The 25,059-nt window shown below is 35.0% G+C and overlaps 1 protein-coding gene across 1 annotated transcript in view; it reads right to left on the bottom strand.

The window, feature by feature from the left end:
- PTPRQ (protein tyrosine phosphatase receptor type Q) overlaps positions 1 to 25,059 on the bottom strand; it is a 228,818-nt gene that overhangs the window by 190,953 nt on the left and 12,806 nt on the right. Inside the window, exons 7-14 of the mRNA XM_058308484.2 lie at positions 23,077 to 23,205; positions 19,504 to 19,650; positions 14,057 to 14,229; positions 4,114 to 4,294; positions 2,495 to 2,656; positions 2,210 to 2,389; positions 1,486 to 1,593; positions 1,061 to 1,342 (exon numbers count right to left, since the gene is read on the bottom strand). Coding sequence (XP_058164467.2) covers positions 1,061 to 1,342; positions 1,486 to 1,593; positions 2,210 to 2,389; positions 2,495 to 2,656; positions 4,114 to 4,294; positions 14,057 to 14,229; positions 19,504 to 19,650; positions 23,077 to 23,205 — 1,362 coding nt within the window. The remainder of the gene's footprint in view (positions 1 to 1,060; positions 1,343 to 1,485; positions 1,594 to 2,209; positions 2,390 to 2,494; positions 2,657 to 4,113; positions 4,295 to 14,056; positions 14,230 to 19,503; positions 19,651 to 23,076; positions 23,206 to 25,059) is intronic.

Below are 25,059 nucleotides of genomic sequence, written 5' to 3'. Positions count from 1 at the left end.
GGGGTAACCTTCGATACTCCTTTCTTCACTCTTCTATTCCTGCAACTAAGAGTTTAGCTGCTCTCTAGGAGCACTTTTTTGGCATCTTAATTTCTGTGAAGAACGTCAAGAGAACAACTTCACTCAAAGATGAGTTTCTTTATTAGACTTTATTAGACTCCTGCATCCTCAAGGTTAGGAGCAGCTTCACATTTGGTGTCTGGTTGAACCACATGAAACTGCTGATATTTGACTATTTATAAACTATAATAGCGGCAATTTCATATAGGTTAGCAAATACTTGGCCAATATAAATTTATTCTTTTTAATTTAGGAATAAGATATTGACTTTACATTTGTGCATAATTTTCAGAATTTATTACAGAATGGCCTAATAACTTTCTATAATTGTCCTATTAGGCCTCCAAAAAGTGATTTTAAACTTAATATATAAATAATAAACTAAGATCATCATGCTGAATGCCTTGACTTGTGCTATAGGTTCCTGCTCCACTGAGTAATTCCTCACTTTCAGTATTTCCCCTAGATGGGATATACTCTCTCACCCTGGCCCCACCACATCTATGATGCCCACCTGCCCCCTCCATCCTTCTCCTTATGATCCAGCTGAAGTGCTACCTCCTCCATAAATTTTCCCCAAGTCTGCCCTTGCCTGTGTTCCTACTCACACCTCTATCTATATATGTACCTCACTAGAATGTAAGCATCTATTCTTATAAATATGCCTCTGCTCTGATCTGACTTGAAAGCAAGTAATTAATTATTCAATCCAAAATGTAAAGGCACTCCATTGAAGGAATCTTTGGTTTTTCAAGGTAATTTGTTTGAAAAATTCACTAACTTTTATTTTGGAGTTCCCTTACATATACATCTGACTTTTAAAACTCGGCAGAGCAAGACTTTTCCTGCACTTTTACCAGAAAAAGCAAATAAATTTCTGGATTACACGAAATGGAATAATAAGGTTTTTTAAGTTATGTAAAATATGAACAATATGGCAACTGTCAGCTGTGTTTACTACATTACTAAATATTATTAAATAAACAAACAAATTACTTACCAGTCTCAGAAGTCCTTACAGAAAGTAAAGAAGATAACTGATTCCCATGACCAAATCTGGTATACGGTCTTACAGAAATGTTATAGAGGGTGTAAGGTTTTAAGTCCTTTAAAATTATGTTTGTTGTGGAGGTGTTCTTTACAAATAAAGTATCTAAATTTTTATAGAGCACTTCATAAGCAACAATAATCCCATTGGGTTTCTCAGGTGGCGTCCACTTCAACCTTATTTCACTTGCAGTAATATCAGTTACTTCAACATCTTGAGGTGGTGACTCTGGTTCTGACGGAAGAAAACTAAATTTTAAATACACATTTTTTTTTCATACTCATTGCTTCTGACACTAAACACAGAGTAAGGAAGATGGCACAAGCATTCAACATCACTCACTTTCTATACATTAAAACTGAACCTGATATTCTTACCATCTTCTGCAGTTCTCACAAAGATGTCATTTTCCTCAGACAAAGAACTTTCTCCAACATGAGTGGAGGCAGCCACTCTCATTTTGTATTTTGTGTATTTCTTTAATCCTATAAAGACAACAGGTAATTTGTTTAAAATCCTTAAAACAGCATCCCAGGATTAGTGCCATTTAACATAAGCCTAGTGAAAACAATTTATTTTGGTGACTGGGCTATACAAATCAGCTTCCATATAATTCCAATCTCCCAACATTCCTTTGACTTGAGGGCTTTTCCATGCTGATAAAGTTTTAGTTCTTCCCTAAAATATTAAAGCAATATTTTAAAAATATTCAAATAATATTTGGCACACTGCAAGGGGTATAATTGACTTGACAAACACCGTGTCAGCTGAATTACTTCAACTGACTTTTTTTCTCATTTCACTCAGGCCTTCAATATTGACTTCTTTTGATGAACCAGGCATAAAATCTCCTAGGTTAAGTGTATTACTCTGAAACTTGTGAGATGATGATGGTTTTGATTTCTTTGAGGATGAAAATGGTTAAAGGAAAACACATTTAATCATGTTATTTCTGCAGGTATTTTTCAAGATATCCATGGCAGCTTAGCACAGCAAAACCTGGATTACAGTGCAGCTCATAGTCTGCAGGGTTTAAGACAACAGAGAGATGCATATTATTTCATCAAAATAGAAATGTTAAAAAAAAAAGCTTTGTTCTACCTGTTATGAGAAAGCTGTTATCTACAGTAGTCATTTGGAATGCTCTGTTTGTATCCAGTTCCATTGCATAAATTGTATAATGAGTTATTTTTCCATTGGGATATTCTGGAGGATCCCAATATAATAAAATAGATGAAGAACTAATATTTTTATAGTTTATAATTTGAATGGAGCTTGGCACTTGAAAAGAAGAATGAACAGTTAATAAGAATGAAAAAAGAAAAGTATTACAAGGTGCAGGAACAATATTTGCAGGTCATTATTTCAAAGGAAATGCACTCTTACCTTGCTCATGTGTTCTAACACTGATAACAGTTGGTGGTCCTTCTCCCATGATGGTGAAAGCAGATACACTAATCATGTGCTCAGTGAAAGGTTTAAGTCTCCTGATAACGTAGGACAGCTGTTCAGCAGCAATGTCAGTGATATACTGATTCCTTGGAGTTTCTATTTAAAATCAGGAAAAATAAAATAATGTGTTTGGCTCTACAATCAAAAATAATGTGTTTTTTCCTCACATGGTGAAATCTTAAAGCTGATTTCACATTATCCATTAATCTCCCTATATATCCCCTTATATGTAAGATATGTGCATAATTAATAATTATAAAAGCCTTGATATTCACAGATCATACTGAATATTATGATGAATTCTGAATACCTCCCCAACAATATCTATAAATACTTGGTACTCATAAAATAGTTTTGCTAGCTCTTAAACACTATTCTAGAATGCAAGAATAGTTTTTTTAAGAAAATATAACATTCTAAAAGAGACTGGTAGGAAATATTTCTGAAAAGATGGACTAGGCAACAATATCAAATTGAATTATAGAAATAAATTAAATATATATTCTGTATATATTTTAATAAGTTGACTTATAGATATCAGACTTTTATTTCTATTGAAATTTCAGCATGCCTTCATTCAACCTAATAAGGCTTAAGCAAGAATGATCTAATAACTGACAGACACGTATAAACAACATATTTGAACCAGGATTTCAAATAATATTAGAGTTTTTACTTTATTTAGAACTTATGTTTCTGCAAAATGTTAATTAGCAATTTAGACCAAACTTTAAGTATTTAAGGAAATATCTGTATCAGAAATCCTGAACTTCTTAGTTTTTAGCTTTGTACCAGTCTTCTTTTCACAAGAGAAAAGGATCAATAGATTAAGTAGATATATTGTAGATATAAAGTACTACTTTGACTCATTCTACCATAAATAAAATAACATAACATTTTAAATTTGGGATAGGGCAAATACAAATTAGAGAAAAGGTAATGAAATTAAGTATTTTGCTCACTTAACATATGAGAAAAACCAGAGAGATAAGTTAGATCTGTGCTATCTAACAAATGTTTTTTATATGCTATATGTGACCATTCTCCTTTGAGAAATAGCAAGATCCACTGACCCTGAAGAACAAGTGTATACACTAATGACATCACCACGTCATTGGGGTCACCTACACCTGTTTATCACCCATGCACTAGAGTTGTAACTTTCTGACCTATTTGCCTTTAGTGACATTTGAAAACCTATTAGTCAAAAGCTGCAGAGAGCATGAGGCCTGTAAATGATTTGAAGATATGTTAATCCCTTCCCATCACACCTGCTTTGGCAACTGTAATAACTGATTGTCTATGCAGCTTGGCCAGAGACTCTAGGGTGCTACTTTCTCTAGGAGGAAGGTCAAATGGGTTAGGAGGGGCTGGCTCCTGCTTGTGTGGCATTTCCATTTGCTGTTCGAGGTTATCTGACAGTTGAAAAAAAAAATCTGACTCCAGCTCATGAACCATTAATAATTCTGCTGAACTTTAAGCTAAGGTTCAGGTATGTGCTAGCAGTACTGGTGGTTCAGATGCACTTTACAAAAAATAAAACTTGTACCTACCAGCTGTTGACTGCTGGTCTTCAGCTCTGTTTCTCGCAGGAAAGCTCTTATGTGGAAGACTGTTATACATAACTGAGGCAAGTGAGTGCAGGTCAGAAGACAGCTCTGCTGAACCCTCGTATAATTCTGTCATTAGTTCTACTATGTTCGCAGTTTCTGGAGGAATGGGGTCATTTATATACTGTAATTAAAAGTAGATATTTATAAATACTGCTTGTGATAATTTCACTTCATAGTGGCTTAAATCAACACAGTTTAAAAAACTAGTGACTTTGGAATCATGTTTTTTTAATGATAATATTGTTTCCATGGCTATTGCCTCTTTACGTTCCAAGATTGCATTCTCAAGCTTCTAAAATTCTACATCATTGTAACACATTGTGATGACTCCTATACCATAAGAAACCCATACTGCATCAGGAAAATAATCAGACTTGTTTCTGACTTGATTTAGTTTCTTAATGGTAAAATTAGACATTTTCATGTGAGACCTACGTAACTAAAATATTTCAGCTGCTTATTCCAAAAATGTAAGAGTTCTAGACATACTGCCTTAGTAAAACATGTTTTGCTTCCCTATATAGGCATCCTCATTTATATTCCAGGTTTGAGAAGCCTGTAAGCCTCCTTGATACATATCAATGACAGTAGTTTATCTGTAACTGAGTAAAGTTACACACATGAACAAAACTGCCATGGTAACAGTTTTTCAAACAGAGTTAATAGCAAATCTATCACAAGACCTAGACTTATGGAATATGTTAACTGCAACTCTTCCTACAAACCATAATGTACTTCACATATGCCAGGTTCACCAAAGTGGCAGATACTCTAGAACAAACATCAGAAGCAGATTAGAGATGTATACAGTAGAAATTTTTGTTGGGATAACAAGATGGATTTCTTCCTTCTCCCTCCCACAGCACAATTGATTGAAAATGAGTGGGAAAATAATATTAGATAATTTTGCATAATGTTGACCTTGGAAATAAGACTAAACATTAATCATACAAAATGTTGCCTTCAGAGACTTAACCAAATATAATGCATGGCTTTTGTTTGGATTCTAATTAAAACAAGCCTACCAAATGTATCTAGGCTTTGGAGATTATGAGGGGAATTTTAATATGGTATACAAATCAGATGTTACCAGGAAAATATTAGGAATTGTGTTAGTTGTAGAATGGATGAAAATGTCCATAATTCTAGAGATGCATGCTTAGGCAAGTAGAAGTGAAATGAGGCAAAGTCTGTAATTAATTTTATTTATTTTTAAGATTTATTTATTTATTTCTCTCCCCTTCCTCCCCAACCCCCCCACTGTCTGCTCTCTGTGTCCATTCGCTGTGTGTTCTTCTGTGACCGCTTCCTATCCTTATCAGTGACACCAGGAATCTGTATTTCTTTTTGTTGCATCATCTTGTGTCAGCTCTCTCTGTGTACAGCACCATTCTGGGCAGGCTGCACTTTTTTTCATGCTGGGTGGCTCTCCTTACGGGTGCACTCCTTGCACATGGGTCTCCCCTACGTGGGGAACACCCCTGCGTGGCACAGCACCCCTTGCGCACATCAGCACAGCACGGGCCAGCTCCACACAGGTCAAGGAGGCCCAGGGTTTGAACCGCGGACCTCCCATGTAGTAGGTGGATGCCCTATCCATTGGGCCAAGTCCAAAATTAATTCCCTGTAATTAATTTTAAATAATTCTGCAGCAGCAACAATAAGAGACAGATGAGGCAAGAGGGACAGTACATTGATATTACTGAATCCAGATTTTCAGTATATTGGTATTCATTATACTCTTTTTCTACTTTTGTCCCTGTTTGAAACTTTCAAAAATAATTTTTGAAGACAAGAAAATGTTGCAAAATCAAAATTCTTCTCATTTAGACAATGCTTTTTTTCTTTTTCAGACAATGCTTTTTAATACTGCTTCAAAACGTACCTCAGAATGCCTTTTAAAAAATTCTTCTATTTTTCAATACCATGCCCTTGATTCCTGAGAATTTTATAATTAATTCATAATAAAGTTCTTATTTATTCATAAGTTTTGATATATCTGTCTTGTAGTTGATGATATGTGTTTGGGTGATCTTCACACATAGTGCCAAAAACAGGTTTCTAATTTTGTTTACCATGAAAGCCCTTAGTTTTCAAATAACAGTAGATGCATAAGAAAAGATCAGGAAGACAAGAAATTCTAGGGTAGTTCAATCAGTTAGCAATCAATAAATGTAGTACATTTAAATATTAACTTTCCTGAGAGAGAAAAGCATCACCAAAACATCCAAGAAAATCTCTAGTCTTCCAAATGATGTTTATAAAATAGAATTATCTAAGTCTTAGTATACCTATGGCCAGAAAGAGCTGAAAAGCGAGGGAACACCTATAGGAGCTGTTCAAGAAAGCTTTGTGGCAAAGAAGTCTAAGAGAGAACCCTAGATAGGACAGTTAAAGGTCTTCTGTCTTCTAACTTCCAGCAGCTCGCTTCAGCCCTGCCTCCACAAGGAAATCAGGGGGGCATGAATCACAAACACATAATTCAGAGATGATCCAGGATTCCAGTCAATATTTTAAGCTTGAACAACACAGCTGGTTCTACTATCAATCAGTCACTCTTTGAGAATCTACTGTGTACAAAGCCCTACTTACAGAAGGTACTATAGAGTAGTACAAAGAATTTCCCCATGAACTATGATTTGGCATTAAATCTCTCAGTATGTTCTACCCCATGTCAGATAAATTACTGAGAATTAAACCAAGGCAACCCATCAGTTAACTAGGTTAGGCATCTCTATTGACAAATCTCTATAGGAGTTGACCTGAATACTTTGGACTACTTAAATTTTCTTTCATATTCTGATATTCACTGGTAAAAACCCTCTACAACAAGGTAATTATTCCAACCATAGTTTCATAACAACCCAGAATGTTACTAATTATCACCAGGTGTGCCTTGTTGTGACTGTTCCTTATTCTTTGCCTCTTTATAAAAGGCACTATATATTGGGTTTTTCAAAGGATGAACACGAAAAAAATTTTAGAAACAAAAATGTTGGGAAAGAGAACTTAAGAGAGTAATAGGAAGGGACAGAGGGGAGCTGGAGTAGAAACAGAGAAAACAAAAGAGGAAAAGGCCTATTGCAACTCTATGCTTACCAATCTCAACACTATTGACATTCTAGGTTGGATAATTTTCTGTTATATGGGGCATTCCTGTGCATTGTAGGATGTTTAGCAGCATCATTGTCCTCTACCCACTAAAAGCCAGTTGTGACCGCTAAAAATGCCTCCAGCAATTGCCAAAAGTTCCCTAAGAGGCAAAATTTCCCCCAGTTGAGAACCACTGAGTTCAGGAATGCCACAATTAATCAACATGAAAGGTCTCTCATATGCTACAGAGGAATCCTTGGAATTTTGGTGTGAATGACGAATTAGAAGTCTTCAGAGTTATGTTCCTAATCCACCTGAATAAACCAAGTTGATTTTACATGTAATAATCTTCATTATACCTAATGTGCTTTTATCTTTTTAAGTAACCTATTATATCAATCAATTTAGATTTGCTGGAGATTTATTGAGTTGAATTAACGAAAAGTTTTACTAATTCTTAAGAAATGCTCATATATTTTATTATAGTCTGTAAAATGATTTACACTGTTACCAAGTAGTCGTCCTTGGAAACTAGTAAAATGAGAGTTTGCAATGAAAATGTGATTAGAAAGCACTTAATGGATAGTATATCATTTTATATATTATTTGGGTGAACAAATCTTAAGGCTCAATTCCACTTATGTTCCTAATGTCCAATAAAGCAAACATCTCATGGCCTTCCTAAATTACTCTCAGATATTGTCCTCAGCCTCATTCCATAGCAGTTAGCCAAGCCTTTAGGTGTCCTGTTCACATGTTCACTAGTAACAAACTCTGATATACCTGAGAAAATGTTGAATGAAAAGATGTATCTGTAAGTATCTCAGAAGTTTGTAACAGTATGAAGCAAGATAGAATCTCTCAAGGGAAAATGTCCCAGGTTTCCCATAGAAAAATAAGTACAGAATGAAATCTGGGTTTGAAATTCAACTAAAGAACAATCCATGAAGAGATGACTTTCAGATTTTCAGACTTCAGTCTTATTGGAATAAGAAAACATTCTAAAAGAATTAATTAATTTATTTATTAATTTAAGAAATTAATTTTCTTCTTTGATGACATTGCTAGAAATAGAAATTATACTAAGGGATAAAGTAATTCTTATTTTGGCTTTGGTCAAATATATATGGCATATTGTCTTCAGCTGAGTAAGAGGATTACTGGCAAACTGAAAAATATACATAGGAGAACAATCAGTAATATAAAGGACCTGGAAAACATGACTTATGAGAAACTGAGGATGTTAAACCAACAAGAAATCATAACATTGTCTTCAAATGATAAACTGAAGCTAAATAGGGTTACATTATTGTTATTACTGTTAAGTACTAACATTTTTAGCTACTATATGTCAAACACATGGCTAAGAAATTTTACCCCCTATAAAATTTTTAAAATTATAATTATAAAATTATAGCCCACTTATCTCCACTTTACTATCAATGCTTTTTATAATGTGCTACCATCAACTCCATCCATTACCACATATTTACAATTGACCTTATTAAACATTCTACATAGATCCAGCATCAGCTTCCCCTTCTCAATCCACATTCTGTCTCCCACCACCCACAATATATAGTCCAACTCCATAGGTCTATTCATCATATTTAGTTCATATCAGTGAAGACCATACCATATTTGTCTTTTTGTGTCTGGCTCTTAGCTACTTTAATCTACTGTGTGGATCTAGAGGGGAGAGATCGGACAAACTGGTAAACATTAGAGGGCAAATATTTCAGATCAATATAGTTAAAGGACAGTGTGGTTTCTTATTTGTCTATATTTTCTGGGCCAACAGAGTGCACAGGGATGCATAGTTATTCAGTAAACACATACTTGTGTGACTCTAGTAAGAATGTTTCAAAGCGTATAGAATACCACACTAATGCAAATGTTAATAATTGGAAAACTGGGTGTATGTGAAAAGAGGTATATGGGAATTCTACACTTTTTGCATGAATTTTCTGTAAACCTGCAACTGCTCTAATAAAATTTTTTATGAAAGCTTGTAGATTAGGAGATGCTTTTGTGGTAGTAGTTACCATATTGCTGAAATTCAGCAAATAATATAGTAGAGGCTAGATTCTGAATCACTTAACAAGAATGTTATAGATAAGATGCGTATGTTTGGAAGTTCAAATAAAATTCTTTAAACCTTGAGATTCAATACTCAAATGCATTTTTCAAATATTTGTTTAAATGAAAGTAAAAGAATATACATATTTTAACTTGATTAAATAGCCTATAGATATTAAGAAACAAATGGACATAGGTGGAAGTCTGAGAAAGACCCATCAGAATATTCATAGTCTAATCAAATGCAAGTTCTTAAGCTTTATAAGAATATGCTATGTCTATATATATCTTTTATGGTATATTATAAAAATCTGAATCTATTAACACATTTAATTAATAATCTTACCACTACTAATGGGATTAATAGACTTAGCTATTCAGAATTTCATTTTACTCTGATTTAAAACCTAATAAGTACAAAGGAACCAAATTCTTATCCACAGAAAGATAAATATTATAGATAATAGTCTAAAGCTAAGCTGTGGCCAGATCACAAAGTATCTATGATGCAAGAAATTTTGACTTTACATAATAGATCATGAGGGGTTACTAAAAAAATTAAATGAGTGATGAATTCAGATCAAGCCTAAAGTAGGAAGATTAAACTTTAATATTTATTTAAAACTTAAAAGCTCCATCATAATATATGCACAAGATGACAAAAAAGTCGGATAATGAAGGATTTCCATGTAATTAGCCCCCATCATATCTTCCCTATTCCAAGTCTTACTCCCCCAAAGTAACACTTTTAATCACTTCTATTTTCAGATAATATGATGTTTACCTCTAAATCACTAAACTATATGCTTATGCTGCTCTATTATAGCCAGTAATTTTCGAGAGTATCTATTTTTACTTTATGCTATGATATGAGAGTTAGATTACTTATATAGATACATACCCTACCTATCTATTCTTAATTCTTGTTTGGTTACTTTTATAATTTAAATAATACATTTAAACCTAGCAGTATTTTTGTAGGGGGGCGTCTAATGTGGTCCCTCTCTAGCCTCATCTCCTGGTAGTCATGCTTTTGTGTAATCCCCTCCACTAGACAATGGGTGAGACCTGTGACTTGCTTTTAACTAATAGAATAAGGCAAAGATGATGGGCTATTCCCATGACTACATTACATTATGTAGACTAGAGACTTTGCTTGCTGGCTTGATGAAGTATATGGCCATGCTGGGAAAGCCCAGGTGGCAAGAAGTTGCAGGATTCCTCTGGGAGCTGAGGGTAGCCTTCAACCAACAGCTAGCAAGAAACGAGAATCCTCAGTTCCACAGCCACAATGAAATGAATTCTGCCAAAAACCTGAGTGAGGCTGAAATCAAATTTGCCCTCAGTCAAGCCTCCCAAAGAGAACACAGCTCAACTAGGACCTCAATTACAGTGTTATGAACTCCTAAGCAGAGAATCCATGTGAGTTGTGCCTGGACTCCCGACCTACAGAAACTGAGAGATAATAAATGTGGTTCATTTAAGTTTGTCACAATTGGCTACACAGCAAAGAAACTAATACAGTGGGCTAACAATCCTCCAAGCAAGAGATTATGCAATCGGGAGCTGGTATAGAGACAGAAGGAATGGAATAAAATTGCATGAAAGTTACATTGTGGAGGCAAAAATGGCTGGCCTTAACACTGAGTGGTTATTGAATGCTAAGTAGAACTGTGAGTCAGAAGTGACTCCAAGGTTTCAAGCCTCCACAGCAGAGAGGATGTTAGTACCATTATCTAAAAAGATAAACATCAAACCTGTAACAATAGCCATAAAGTTCACCCACAAAGCCTTACAAACCACTACTACTTAGACAATGAACTTTAGATTTACTGACACTTCTGGTTGGAGTCTGTGGCATACCCAATCCCAAAGGAAGAGGAAATCCTAAACCTTTCACTTCGTGGGTAGGCTTCTAGTCAGTCTCTTTTCAGGCCTTGCTCTTAACACAATAAAACTATTGCCCAGACAGACTTCCTTCTCGTGTGCCCCAAGGGGTCGTCGTTCCTCACAGCGCCAGGATCTCTGTGTAGGATCCTGTTCCTCATCCTGATTTCATCTCGTCCTTTCCATCACAAATAAGGCTCTGTTGTCATGAGGAGGATTTTTGTCTTATTTTGTTTTGGTATATGGGGGAAGATGGGCTTAGATGTGATGAACTCTGGAAGGACTTTTTCACAAAAGTTCAGAATGAAGAGCGTCAAAAGATCAGAGTGGAAAGCAAGGCCAGATAGTCATGCAAATAGAAACTGATTGAAACTGAGATCACTTAAAGAGTGTTAGAAAATGGCTGAAACAATTCTCTGGAATATCTTCATATAGAAAGAGTTAAAGTCATAAAAGAGAGCTAGTTTGTTTTTTGCTTTTAATTTTGAATGCAGAACGACCAAAGTACTGCAAAGTCTTAGTATCTCAAATTGGAAGAAAGAGTAAGAGGCAAATAGTTGTGTCAAAGTTGGTGGGGGGGGGGGGCGGCAGGAGGGAGTTGAGGAGAGAGAAGGGAGCATGGCAAAAAAAATTGTAACCACTGGATTTGACATTTTGGAGGACACTGGTGACTGCTGACAAGATTTCAAAGATTTAAAGGGGCCTTGAGACACGGATTGGAGACCGCTCTTTGAGAAGTTTAAGAGTGAATGGAGGAGGAGAGTTCTTATCCTGAGAGGAATACATAGGTTAAATATAAATGAACACAATGAGCCAGATGTTTTATATATTATCTCATTTATTCCCCACCATATTCGGTGGATATATAAACCCTACCATAAAAATGAAGTAACTGAATCTCCAAAAGTTGACGTATGCAAGGTCATAAATTCAGAGCACAGGAGATTTGGAGTTAGAGCCTTTGCCATTTCTGTCTCCCCACATCAACCTCCTAAAAGGCAAACCCAAACGCCAGTCACACGAGGAAGCAAAAACATAAAAAATTGGACTAATCTCATGAAGAATGATATCACCACAGAAATAAAGAGAAGCATAGTGTCTCCTCTCTGTGAGAGAATATATGGGAACTAGCATTGAGTACCAACAAGAATGAAAGTCCCAATACTAAGATTGATAAGCACAGCAGCTCACAATTATGTAGCACAGCACTTTCTCCAGGTAAGTACCATTCTAAGCCCTTTACACATATTGACCCATGAAATTCTCATCCTCAACCCTTTTCTATAGATACTATTATAATCTTCATCTTACAGAAGAGGAAACTGAGGTTCAGAGAGCTCAGACTAACTTTCCCAAATTTATGCAGTCCATGGCAGTGGAACCAATGTTTAAACCCATCCATTCTATGTCCTGGGTCCATACTTTTAACCACTCTGTGTACAGCTTAGTAAGCAAACAAATCAGTGTTTAAATACAGATTTGCATGGTTTCATAGCTCATGCACTTTCTACTATTTCACCAAGATTATAGACTGTAAAGACAGAGGATGATCCACAGGGAAGCCTTTCTAGAACATCTCAACCTAAATAGAAAAACAGGTGTGGCTGGTCATTCAGTAGACATCATTAGCAGAAGTGGAAGGCTTGTCATCTAGTCCTAAGAATGCTAAATATCTAATTTAAGACCTTCTCAGCAGGAGCAAGGGTTAAGCTTCTGCCCTTTGCCTGAGTTGTCAACTAGAGTATCAGAGAAAGCATAATTCAAATATCTTGTGCACAGAGAAAAGGAATAAAAAAGGATTATAATCTAACCCAGGGCTGGAGGCAGTGAACAACTTGAGATGATAATTCCTGGGTGGTCAGAGTGCATTGAGCACATGGAAAGGTCAACTTTTAAGAAGATTCCAGAAATAGAGAAAATCTGGGAATAGAAATAGAGTGGACAGTATCTAAGGGGAAAAATAAGAGCACAGCTAGAAGCAGCAATCATTCTGAATCAAAACAACAGAAACCAGTTGAATAACCATCAGGTAACATCTCCAAAGGCCTAGTTATAGTTGCACTGGGTCCTAAGTACATTTATTCTTTCTGTGACCTAGGAAGGACCACCATCTGGATACGACTCTCTAAAGGCTACATAGCCCTCAAATGTGAAAAGAGCTAGCTTGATGAAGTGAGGAAGACAGTGAAGAGAAATCAGGGCTGCCTGCACTTCCTAATAGAAGCAAAGGGGGAAAAATGAGACTCCTACCATGAGTAGAAGCACATACACTGTCAGTGGATGCAGGACCTCTTATTCTACATCTATGAAATGGTTTAAATCTTTTCCTAGGTCATTTTATTTCTTTAACCAAATTATTTTTTTTTAATGAGGCAGGTCTGAGAAGTTTAGCTTTCCAAGACCAAACAGGACATAATCATTTGTCCACAAGAATTACAAAGACTACTGTGCCTTTCACAAGCAACTGTTCCAAACTGCAAGCACAGCCTTACAACCTTACAAGTGTTTAACTCATAACAGGTTTCCAAACAATTCATTAACTGAATTACCGTAATAATAATTACTTGTGGAGGTACTTTAGTCCTCCTCAATTGCCCTATTAACATTTTTCATAATCTGGAAAAGAATAATAGCACTTAACTAATAATATATGTCCTAGAATAAAATATGATCTAGCTTAATTATCAACATGGTCCAAATCTACTTCACTGTGTCCTATAAAGCTCCTCGAAGATTTTATGTTTGAGTGCTGCTATAACTTCAAAGTTAGTGCCAGAACCAAAGAGAAAGGGCTCACCAAGATGTGAAATGAAAAGGGCAGTACCTCATCTTTCTCTGTGAGCAAAGTGTTTTCCATAATTACTCCCGTGTCTGAAACCAGCACTTTTACCCGGTATTGGTTAATGATTCCATTTGGGTGCCGTGGTTTCTTCCAAGTAATTCTTATTTGTGTGGCTTCTACTTCTGCAAGTTGTAAATCAAATATTGCACCTGGAACTAAAAAAAGAATAAGAGTGGATTTACAAAGACATTTTCAAATTTAAAAATTCCCTAAATTCCTGAAATGATTTAAATGTGTGAACAGCTCTTTTAGAAAATAGACTAAAACAATATTCTAACATTAAAAACTAAATATGATTGCTTAAATACAAGGTTACACTTTAATTTCTATATATTTTTATCAAAAACATAAATAAGCAATATGATAAAATGGAATAATAACCTAAAATCAAAATATCACAATATGAAACTGAAATTCTTGTTTGGAACAAATTAATTAATAAAAATAACTTCTTAGAGAGGCTGGTTGTAGATGATTAAGACCTTGAAGGCATCATAAAAATTATTACAACATAGCCAAACACAAAAAAATACCCAGAAGACTTTGAACACAATGAAATTTGGTTGGTAAATCCATATAGTCTATCTTCTAACTTATTAAATGAAATTACTTGATGAGTTGACTGATTTTTGTCTGCTCACTTTTCAAATTAGTTGCTTGAGTCTCAACTTTCAGGGACCTTCTCTCTTTGCAGCAGCAAAGAAAAACAGTGACAAACTAACAATTGGTTTAAGATAAAGCCTTGAGTTCTTATATGTGAGTTCTAGGTATAAAGTCACCTAGACTGACTGACATCTAGGAAACCTCCCAGTGCTACAGGAGTAATGGACCAAGAATAAATGTGTACTGGACTTCTGTCTACTTTTTGTTTTAGTTCATTGTACGATTATGGGATAGCCAATTTATTCCTTCAATCCTCATTTCTTCATCCATAAAATGTAATTATATCTGCCCTACCACTACAAAAGATTAATGTGAGGAACGAAAGGTTGAGAATTTATAAAATGTATGTTCAAGAAAGAATAGAGAATGACATAAATGCACTGGCTCTTATGATCAGGGTAAGGTAACACATTAAATTCATTTCCCTAAATTGACATATTTGGCAGTAGTATAGGATTAGCAAATTCCAATTAGAAGAGAGAGGCATTAGAGGTATAAGAGAAATGGAGAGAGACCTGTTTCCCATTTAAGGCAACAGAAAAGAAATTAAAATTAATGTCATTTAACTCCCTCAAATGTTATTAATAATTATGATTAACTTAATTATTAACATATAATTAATTGCTAATATAATTAATATAATTTGCATACTTATGATTAAATTAACCATGTAGTAAATTACAGTGTTCATCCAATAGTTTCAGTTTGTTTTTCTTTGTCTCCATAAAGTTACCAGTGAAGAAGCTCCCTAGATATCGTAACAATAGAAATATTTATAAATATTTGTTCAAGAGTTAATAGCTAGCTTGGTTAATGAATCATGCTGGCCTGAGAACACATCATTTGATTATTGCTGTCAAGATCCAAGAGTCCAGAACAGGCAAAACCTGTGCTCCAACTGGGAGATAAACAGAACCTGGATAGACCTGTAATTTGCTAATTTTTCGAACATACTTTTCGACAAACATTTCCAATAATTCTAAATAGAGGACTAACTCTTTAGATTTATCTCCCTGCAGGTGTTCTGCATTGAAGGAAAAACACAGTTTGACCTTTGAAGAAAGAGGAAAGAAGCCGAGGTAGGGCCCTGCAATCATTGATTGATTCGTTCAACAGGTCCAGGGCCCGTCATAGGGCTACTGTTCTAGGCACTGAGACTAAAGGAAGGAATAAGACCGAAAAGGCCTTTGCATAGTTTCATCTCTTGTATAAGTTCTTTTCACTACAATATATTGTCCCTGTAGGCCTTTATATTTCTATCATCAAATTCACCTATGTATGTTTTTCAAGGGAGGAGAAAATTTTTTTCCTACTTAACTGTGCAATGTGAAAATAACATGGTTATTTAAATAGCAAAGCCCCCACTCCACTTTCGTTTTAAATTTTATTTTGCCACCACTGTGTAGACAAAACCTTAGCAAATATTGCATAACATAAGAAATCTGACATTTCCCCATTTAATTTGACTGATGTAGACTCTCAATTGAAGAAGCAAATTTGATGACTACATTGATTAATAAGGCAAAAACAAATCTTGTCAATTGGGAAGGAAGTTAAATTGTCAGTTTGGTTTAGTGCAATGCTCTAATGTAATAGGATACCAAAAATTACCCACTAAAGCAGAAAAAAAAGATATTTTACTATCTCTTATTTTGTTAGACAAACTTATGAGTTACAGCAGACATTGTTTCTTTATCTTTTAACTTATAAGAAATTTTCAATACAATGTAATTAATCTTGCCCCATGATGCTGATGCTTGAAATAGCAATCCAGTAAATATTGTGGTATTATCTTATCCTAAAAATATACCCCAAAGTTGTATGAGAATAATGACTGTAAACCTATATTCTTTTTTCCCAAGAAAGAAGAAAAACATTAGGAAATAAAGGAAATGGAGTAGACAGTGTTGTATCTTGTCTGTAGAAGGATATTTGATCTGATTTGACCACAGATTCTTATGAGGAAACCAGAGAAGTATGGATTAGATCAAACCCCTTTAATATTGATATGAAATGAATGAAAGAAAATCAAACACACAGGGCAATTATTCATGGTTCAACATCAATTCTGAAGGTATTGTCAACAGGAACAGTCCAAGAGTCATTCTCAAGCAATACATTTATAAATTTCACTAATAAGTAAGAAACAGAGTAGGCACACAATTGGAAAAAATATGACAAATGGTTTGAAAGTTTTTGAATGAAAACTATGAGAAGAAATGAAATAGAGACAAATGGCATAAGGGTAAAAAAACATTAAAATAATTTTTTCCATTATCTTGTAAATTAAACCCATTAGACGTGCATTTTGAAAATACGTATTTAAAAAAATGAAAGTCATTGAGAACTTTTTTAGAAAACCATAGAGTTGGCAACAAAGTTAACTTATATATTTTTTTAACTTTCATACAAAAAATAAAATGTTGTTGTCTATGTTATATTCACCAGCATTATCTAATTATGGAAGAGGCAACTCTATGACATCTTATAATGTTGGAGATTATTAGATTAACATTTTTTCTCAAAATCATCTCTTCTTCATGCCAAAGTAGAAGCCCACTCAGTAAAATGTTGAGTAATATATAAGAACTCTATTATCAATAGTAGGCTATTGACCACAACATCCTCAGCGCTAATGATACCAGCACAAATCATTCTCTATAATAAGTCAATTCATCATTTTTTGTGAGTGTCTGGAGATTTTTTTAGAACACTGGTGGTTTTTGCAGGTATTCGTTTAAAAGAGGCCAGCTGGTCCAAGTTACTTTTATAGACTACTTTAAAAACTATAGAGCAGGAAATAAATTCAGTAGCCTTAATTAAAATACCAAAGAAACCTATTGCATTAATAAATTAAGAAGAATAATCTAAATTAAAATAGAAATTTTTATTGAATATAGATAATTCTAATGAGTTATTAGGCTGTTTTCATAGAGTTTAAAGATTCCTTTATTGAAATATTTTAGTTAGTGGGACCAGCATTAACTAGTGCTACCAGAAATGGAAAAGTGCCTTTACTTCATTTACCAAAAAATTCCACTGAAGCTCCTCCTGTGGCTTAACTATCCCCAGAGAACTCCAAGAAGGGAGGCTGGCACAAGATAAGAACAATGCCTCTCCTGCCCTGAGGGGAACCCCCTATTGCCCACTGTCTCCTCTAAGAGCAATCGGGGCATGTTCACGGTTAGAAACCCAGGAAGGTAGCAGGACAAACCCAGGGTAAATTACTTTTTATACATGACAGTTACAGTCATCCACTCAAAATAATTCAGTGTGAAAAACATCCTGTGTGAACTGTATTCAACAGTGTCCTTAAAATTCTACTTATTATTTTGTGAATGAAGAAATATAGAAATAAAGAGAAATTAATGTTTGATATCCCAAATAAATAATGTGAATATTCCTTAAGCTCTGCTCTCTTGGCAACATGTCATTTCCCCCCTGTTTTCATCAAATGCTATAGGCCAAGAATAATAAAAATCAATTGTGTTTTCAGTCCAGAAGCACCAAAATTGACTTGATTTTAAAGAAGCTAAAAGTTAGAATATTACTTAATTTTATTACATAAGACTAGAATGTGGTTAAACAAGTGGGTTGGTTGGTTAAATGTTATGAAGGCCAAAGTCAAGGGTCCCATCTGCTGACAGCCAGGTCCCCACGCTGTGTTTAAGAGCCGTTCATCAATCTGTCCAGTTTTCTTGGAAAAGCTTAAGAACATTTTATGTGGAGATGGGGAAAAACTTAAAATCTAATGGAGAAGTCACACAAAGCTAAGGCTCTTCTGATAGAAACACAATGACATAAATTTAATATGAAAAATGAGAACATTTGCTTGTGTGTATGCATCTCTTTCTTAATCTATACATTGCAACTATATGCATATTAGAATTTCCATTAGAAATACGTTCAAAGCATCATTTTTACAATCTTTTGACAGCAACCTATCATCAAGGGTTAATTGTGCTTTCAAGAGGGAGAAGCATACATTTCCTACTAGTTGCTGCCCTCTAATGGTCAAACACTTGAATGACGTAGCTGATGAACATAAGGCCCAATCTTTTTGTGTTTGATTTATGGTTACTGTATGTTAACTACCACATAAGCAAAATCTGGAAACTTTTGCAAGTGTTAAGTGTTGTAAAAATTGATTGTATTCTCTTCAATACTTACAATCCCTACATAGAAATAAAGACATTTAGAAAGTTTGGTTTCAGCCAGGAGAATGTCATTAAATGATACTGTAACTTGTTAAAAGCACAGTTCACTTAAAACTGTGATGTTTAATGTATACAGATAAAACATTTCTTGAAGAGAAATATTGTTTTAATAATTTCAGGAAATGTTGGTAAATTTGTATTATGCACCTTCTGGGAATCCTCACTTGTTCAGAATATTCTTCTGATTATAAACCCATTTTGTTATAGGCATTGGGAATATATGGAATCCTCCGAATACTAGCTCTGTTAGAAAATATTCTACATTGAACAACATGGGTTTAGAAATGCTAAATGTATTTGTTTACTTTAAGACTCATTGTACTTTTGCTAATATTCAGGCTCCAATGTAATTAGTGTTTCCTAATCTTGCTTGATCTTGTCCCCCTTTTTATGAGGCATAATGGAAATCATTTGGTAAGGAAATTGGTGAGGAAATAACATAGGTTAAGTAAATATAAACGAAACTGTTTTCAATATGTTTAGCCAATTCAGCAAACGTCATAAGCATAGTAAAATATCTCATGGACTATCTAAAGGAGATGCTCTTACCATCTGGAGGAGTAAATACTGAAATATTTGATTTTGGTCCTATCCCTGCACTGGTTTCAGCTGCAATATATACCCCATACATTGTAAATGGTATTAGGTTAGTGAATGCAAACTTAAGGTCTTTTGTGCTATTATCCAAAATCCGACCTGCAAAATAAACAGAAGACACCTGTGGATTATTCTCTTTTCAAGCATGTAATCATTGTCACATTTAAACATAAAGCCAAGGATAGCAATTAAAGTGCTAACCAAAGCACTAATATTTGTCATTATAATTTAAAAAGTGAATATATTTTAAACATTTAACTTAGTAGAGCACCAATACCAATTTACTAAGGCAAAGAACAAAAAAAAATTCCCAGTATTTAAAATTACTTTTACAAATCATAAAGCCTTATAAATTGCCATGTTATTTTTGACATATTGAAGAGGACATCAAATTTTAGCAATATAAAATGACACTATTTTATACTTAAATGTATTCAATTATAACGCTATTTTTCTATCTTCTATAAAAAGATATATTTAGAAAATATTTCCAGTTCACCTTCTGAGCAAAATTCCTTAAATATTCCATTAGCGAAATTCCTTAAATCCTCAGCTTTACCTCTGAACATTTCTTTTACTTTTTTGCTGTAACTGAAGCCTGGCTCTCCCCTAAGAACCCTATTTCTGTTGCTCTGCATCAAATGGTGGCTCTATCCCCCAACCCCTCCCTACAGTCCTCAAGTTACTAGGCATTCAAGAATAGTAGGTGTTCTTGCTCCTTATTGACACATTGCTCTTGTTTGTCTTTTGTGGATCCCAGAAAATTATGTTGTTAAGCTAACCCCGACCTGTGCCTGTAAATGCAGTGTAGATGGGGCCTTTTGATTAAATTTAATTAAGGGACCTTGATTAGATCACTTCAGGGTTTTTGTTGGAACTACTCAGGGAGGTGACTCAGGTTGGGTCTCAACCTCTTTCTGGGTCTTCTATAAACTGAGAACTGAAAGCAGAAACACAGAGAGAAAGAAGAGAGACACAGAAAAGACAACTCTGCCTATTTTCACTCTGCCGTATGAGGGAGAGGACTCCAGTTTTGCATTCAGCTGCAGAAAGACAGGGGAGCCCAGAGAGGCTTAAGGAGAAAAGCCCAGGGAGTGATACCTGATCACCCATAACTGAGCTCAAGGAAAAAGTAGACAAAGACCAGCAGATCTGCCATCTTGCCTCACCATGTGACAGGACTCCAGGACCTGCTAGCTGCTGACCTTTGGTGAGAAATCATCTCTGATGATGTCTTGATTTGGACATTTTTGCATCCTGGGAACTGTAAGCTTTTACCCCAAATGAATCCCTCTTTATAAAATCCAACCCATTTCTAGTATTTTTGCATTGGCAGCCTTTGGCAAACTAAAACACCCACCTTAGACCATTCTCCTTCCTTCCTTATAAAAGCTAACAACTTTAAATCCATGTCATGAAGACAATGCCATTCAATAGCTTCATTATTGCAGTGATCTTCTAACCTCAGAGGTTATTCTCCATACTCTGGACAGTTTAACCTGACTCGATGTCACTGTCTTCCACTTTACCTTCTTAATTTGTGGCAATTACAACATTCCTGGAGAAGATCCTTACATCACGCCAACCTCTCCTTCAAACATCTAGTCCTCTACTCAGTCACTCCCTCATGGTCATAATTTATACATCACTGTTACCAATAACTACAACTCCTTCATCATCTTAAATTCATGCAACTCTCTCTCATCACTCCCTTCTCTCCTGTCTACTTACTCTAGAACCCTGAATCATCAACTCATTAACTCCATTTGGACCTCCAATGGAATCAATACAATACTTTGCTCTTAGGACCTTTTTATTTTTTGGTCCCTCATTTTTTGATTTCCGCTCTTCATTCTTTATCCAGTCTCAATGTCAATATCATAATCACTACTTTACATATGCTCCAATACCCTTGTCCATCTCTTGATGAAAAGAGCTAGAGAAAAACAGAAAATCACTCTGATTGACACCATTTTAAATTCATGACCACACAGCAAATGTGTCCTAAATGGTGACTGGCACCTTACTCGACTCCCCTGGTCCAATCACTCTCTTCTCTTCTACATGATTTTTCATGCTTTCTGTTCCCTCCTCAGACTTCCAACACTTTCTGTCCCATCATCACTCCCAGCTGATGGTCCTGCTTTCCATTACAAGGAAAAAATTAAATTAATCAGAAAAGATCTGCCACAGACTCGCAACAACACAACACCTGTTTACAAGCATCTGTACCCTTATGCTCTGCCTTCGTACCCCTTATTATAAAAGAACCATCTGTGTTCTTATCTCAAACAAATCCCTACATTTGTACAAAAGGTCTTCTCACCTATACAATACATCCCTCTAGTAATTCCTACCTTTCTTATATCTATTTTTTTCCCATTTTTGCTCTCTATTAAACCATTCTCACTAGGAAACATGCATGCTTTATTTGTTCCCACTGAGAAGAAACCAGTTGACTCTGCTAAATCCTCACCCAGCCCACTTCTATTTCTCTGCTTTCCATTTCAGTGAAACTTGATTTGTCTATACCCATTGCTCTAGGGCTCTTGTCTTTCTTTTAAACTCATTACAATCAGCATCTACCTTAACTGCTCCTGTTAAAATTGCCAATGACTGCCTTGCAGCTAAACACAATAATAGGTTCTCAATTCTCATTTTACTTAATCTATCAGCCTCATTGAAGAAAGGGTACCTAGGCCAAATCTTGGAAAATAATACCAGATAGAAAAAGTGTGTCTGTGTATCTGTGTAGTGTTTTGTATGTTGGGGTGTTGAAGTGTGGCAAACTACCATTTTAAGAACCGAAAATATAAGAGAGAAAGGCATTAATGATGTAATTCATAATATAGAACTATCAAAATGTAGTGGTTTGGAAGTTCTTATCTTTTTTCATTCTTTCAAATAAGTGAAACTTATGGGTTTATGTTACCTCATTATTGTTTGAATTACATTTTTCTCACAGAACCATGCTATCTCAGATTAGGGAAGAATTTTAGAGTTTGCTTAATTCACTCCCAACCTTATGGTACTTAAACACCCCCAAAATGTGTCTGACAATTGGATGCACAGCTTCCACTTGTTTACAAAGATGGAGAACTTGCCACCTTATAAAGCTGCCCATATTATTTCACAAAACTTCTATTATTAAAAACTTTTCCCTTACTCTAAGTGGAAATCTGATTTAATACAACATTGGCCCATTATTCTTCATGAATGTATTTGCAGTCAGGCTAAGTCAAAGTCCTTTTCTTGTTCAAATATTTGAAGACCTATATTTCATTTAATACTTCTCTCCTTGAGGAGTCATCTCTAGCTCTTTCAATTCCTCCTCATTAGACGATAGACATGGAACATGAATAGTGTTTTTGCTGTCCTTCTACAAAAAGTTCAAAGGACATCGACTTCTTTTTTCTTTTCTAGAATTTGCTTCAACTGAAGGTCCTTAAGAAAGAGTTTGATATGATAATATAGTTTATATGACACTTATCCCAAAAGGTAAGCGCAAAACTGCTCAATACTTACCTGATGGTCCATATAATTCAACTCTATAACTAAATTTTCCTGTTACTATAGTTGGAGGGTCCCATGAAATTGAAAAAGACTTTCCTGTGATGTTGCCTGTTCTACAATTTTGTGGTGGTCCTTCTGGCACTGAAATAATATTTAAAAAATGAATATAACATATAGATATATCTAAAATATTAAATACATATAATAAAACACAAAGTCAGAGAGAGAAAGTAAAATATCACAGTAACAGAACAGCAATGTACTTTCTAACTTTAATAAAGAATTTGAATAAGACATGCCGGATTATCAGGTGAACTTATCTGCAACAATTACCTAATTTTATTATTGTTGTACATTATTGCACACTGCAAATTTCATTCTTATATAGTTCATTGCACTATTTCATGTTTTAAATCATTTATAGCTACATATACATTCATTTCAACCAGGTCTGCTATCTGGTTTGATATACATTCTCCCTCTTGTAGCCATGAGTGGAAGGGCCAGGGACAAAAAAACAACCCTCTGTATTTACTTGCAATGCTCTTTACATTTTGTATTGGTATTTGTGTGTCCTTCTGACAAAAAAATTGTAACATAGAATTAGAAGTTTCTAATGAGAATTTAGTAACATATAAAAATAATATACATCTAAAAATAGTCTGTTTTTATGGATATGTTTCTACATTTTAATTTTTCTTTTAACTGAAATGAAGCAATTCCAATTTTAAAAAAATATTTCTTTTGTCTACCAATTTGATTTTGCATAAACTCATAAAATTATTTCTTTTTTAATTGTATAAGATGAAATACAGAGTATGGAGGAAGGAAAGGGAATGGTTCAAAGATGATGATTTAAATTTAAAAAACCAATACCAAACATATATGTAATGTCAAATAGTAATAGCTTACAGCTATGTCATTAGGAAAAAAATCCAGTAGTTTAAGTAAAATTACTCTATCAATTATAATTTTGAGTAAACTCAAAAACTATCAGTCATAACTGAGTATCTAATATACATAATCTGGATGTATACTGATATAGCACCATAATGAAATACATCAATACCCATACCTAGAAATATGTACTGTTAGAATTTAGTAGTAATAATAATATCTAATTATACTCATTTAATCCTAACACCCCCATGAAAACGGTACAATTTTTCCATATTTCCATATCTCCATATTTCGGATGAGTAAACAGCAGTGCAAAGGAGATATAAGTAGGTATATATATATATTTTTAAAGATTTATTTTTTATTTATTTCCTTCCCCCCCCCCCCGTTGTCTGCTCTCTATGTCCATTCCCTGTGTGTTTTCTGTGACCGCTTCTCCTTATCAGCGGCACCGGGAATCTGTGTTTCTTTTTGTTTCATCATCTTGCTGTGTCAGCACTGTGTGAGGCGCCACTCTTGGGCAGGCTGCACTTTCTTTTGCGCTGGGTGGCTCTCCTTATGGGGCTCACTCCTTGCGCGTGGGGCTCCCCTACGCGGGGGACACCCCTGCGTGGCACAGCACTCCTTGCGAACACCAGCACTGCACATGGGCCAGCTGCACACAGGTCAAGGAGGCCCGGGGTTTGAACCACAGACCTCCCATGTGGTAGGCGGACGCCCTATCCTTTGGGCCAATTCCACTTCCCAAGTAGATATATTTTTAGCAATTGTTTTTATCTGCTACTGAAATGTCAATCATGTGGTGGACCTGCTAAGGCAGATGTTATGCCCACATTTGGTAATAGCAGTATCAGTGAGAGAAGGATATCGATAATTATAGAAGCTATAGAAGGGCAGAGATGATCATGAAAGAAACTGCTGAGATCACAGAATGATAAACTGAATCTGGGACCATGGTTATTAGGTCAAGTATCCTTTCTTTCAATTTTCCCCTTCTTTTTTAGATGATTATTTTAATAATGTAAATGAGTATAGGAATTCCAAGATGCCCCAGATGAGATGCCTATTATCTGTAATTAGGAAAAAAAGAGATTT

The sequence above is a fragment of the Dasypus novemcinctus genome, chromosome 12 (genome assembly GCF_030445035.2).
Source record: "Dasypus novemcinctus isolate mDasNov1 chromosome 12, mDasNov1.1.hap2, whole genome shotgun sequence".
In the NCBI taxonomy this organism is placed as follows: Eukaryota; Metazoa; Chordata; class Mammalia; order Cingulata; family Dasypodidae; genus Dasypus; species Dasypus novemcinctus.
The sequence above is the reverse complement of the archived record's forward strand: the minus strand, read 5'-3'. Positions and strand labels throughout refer to the sequence as shown.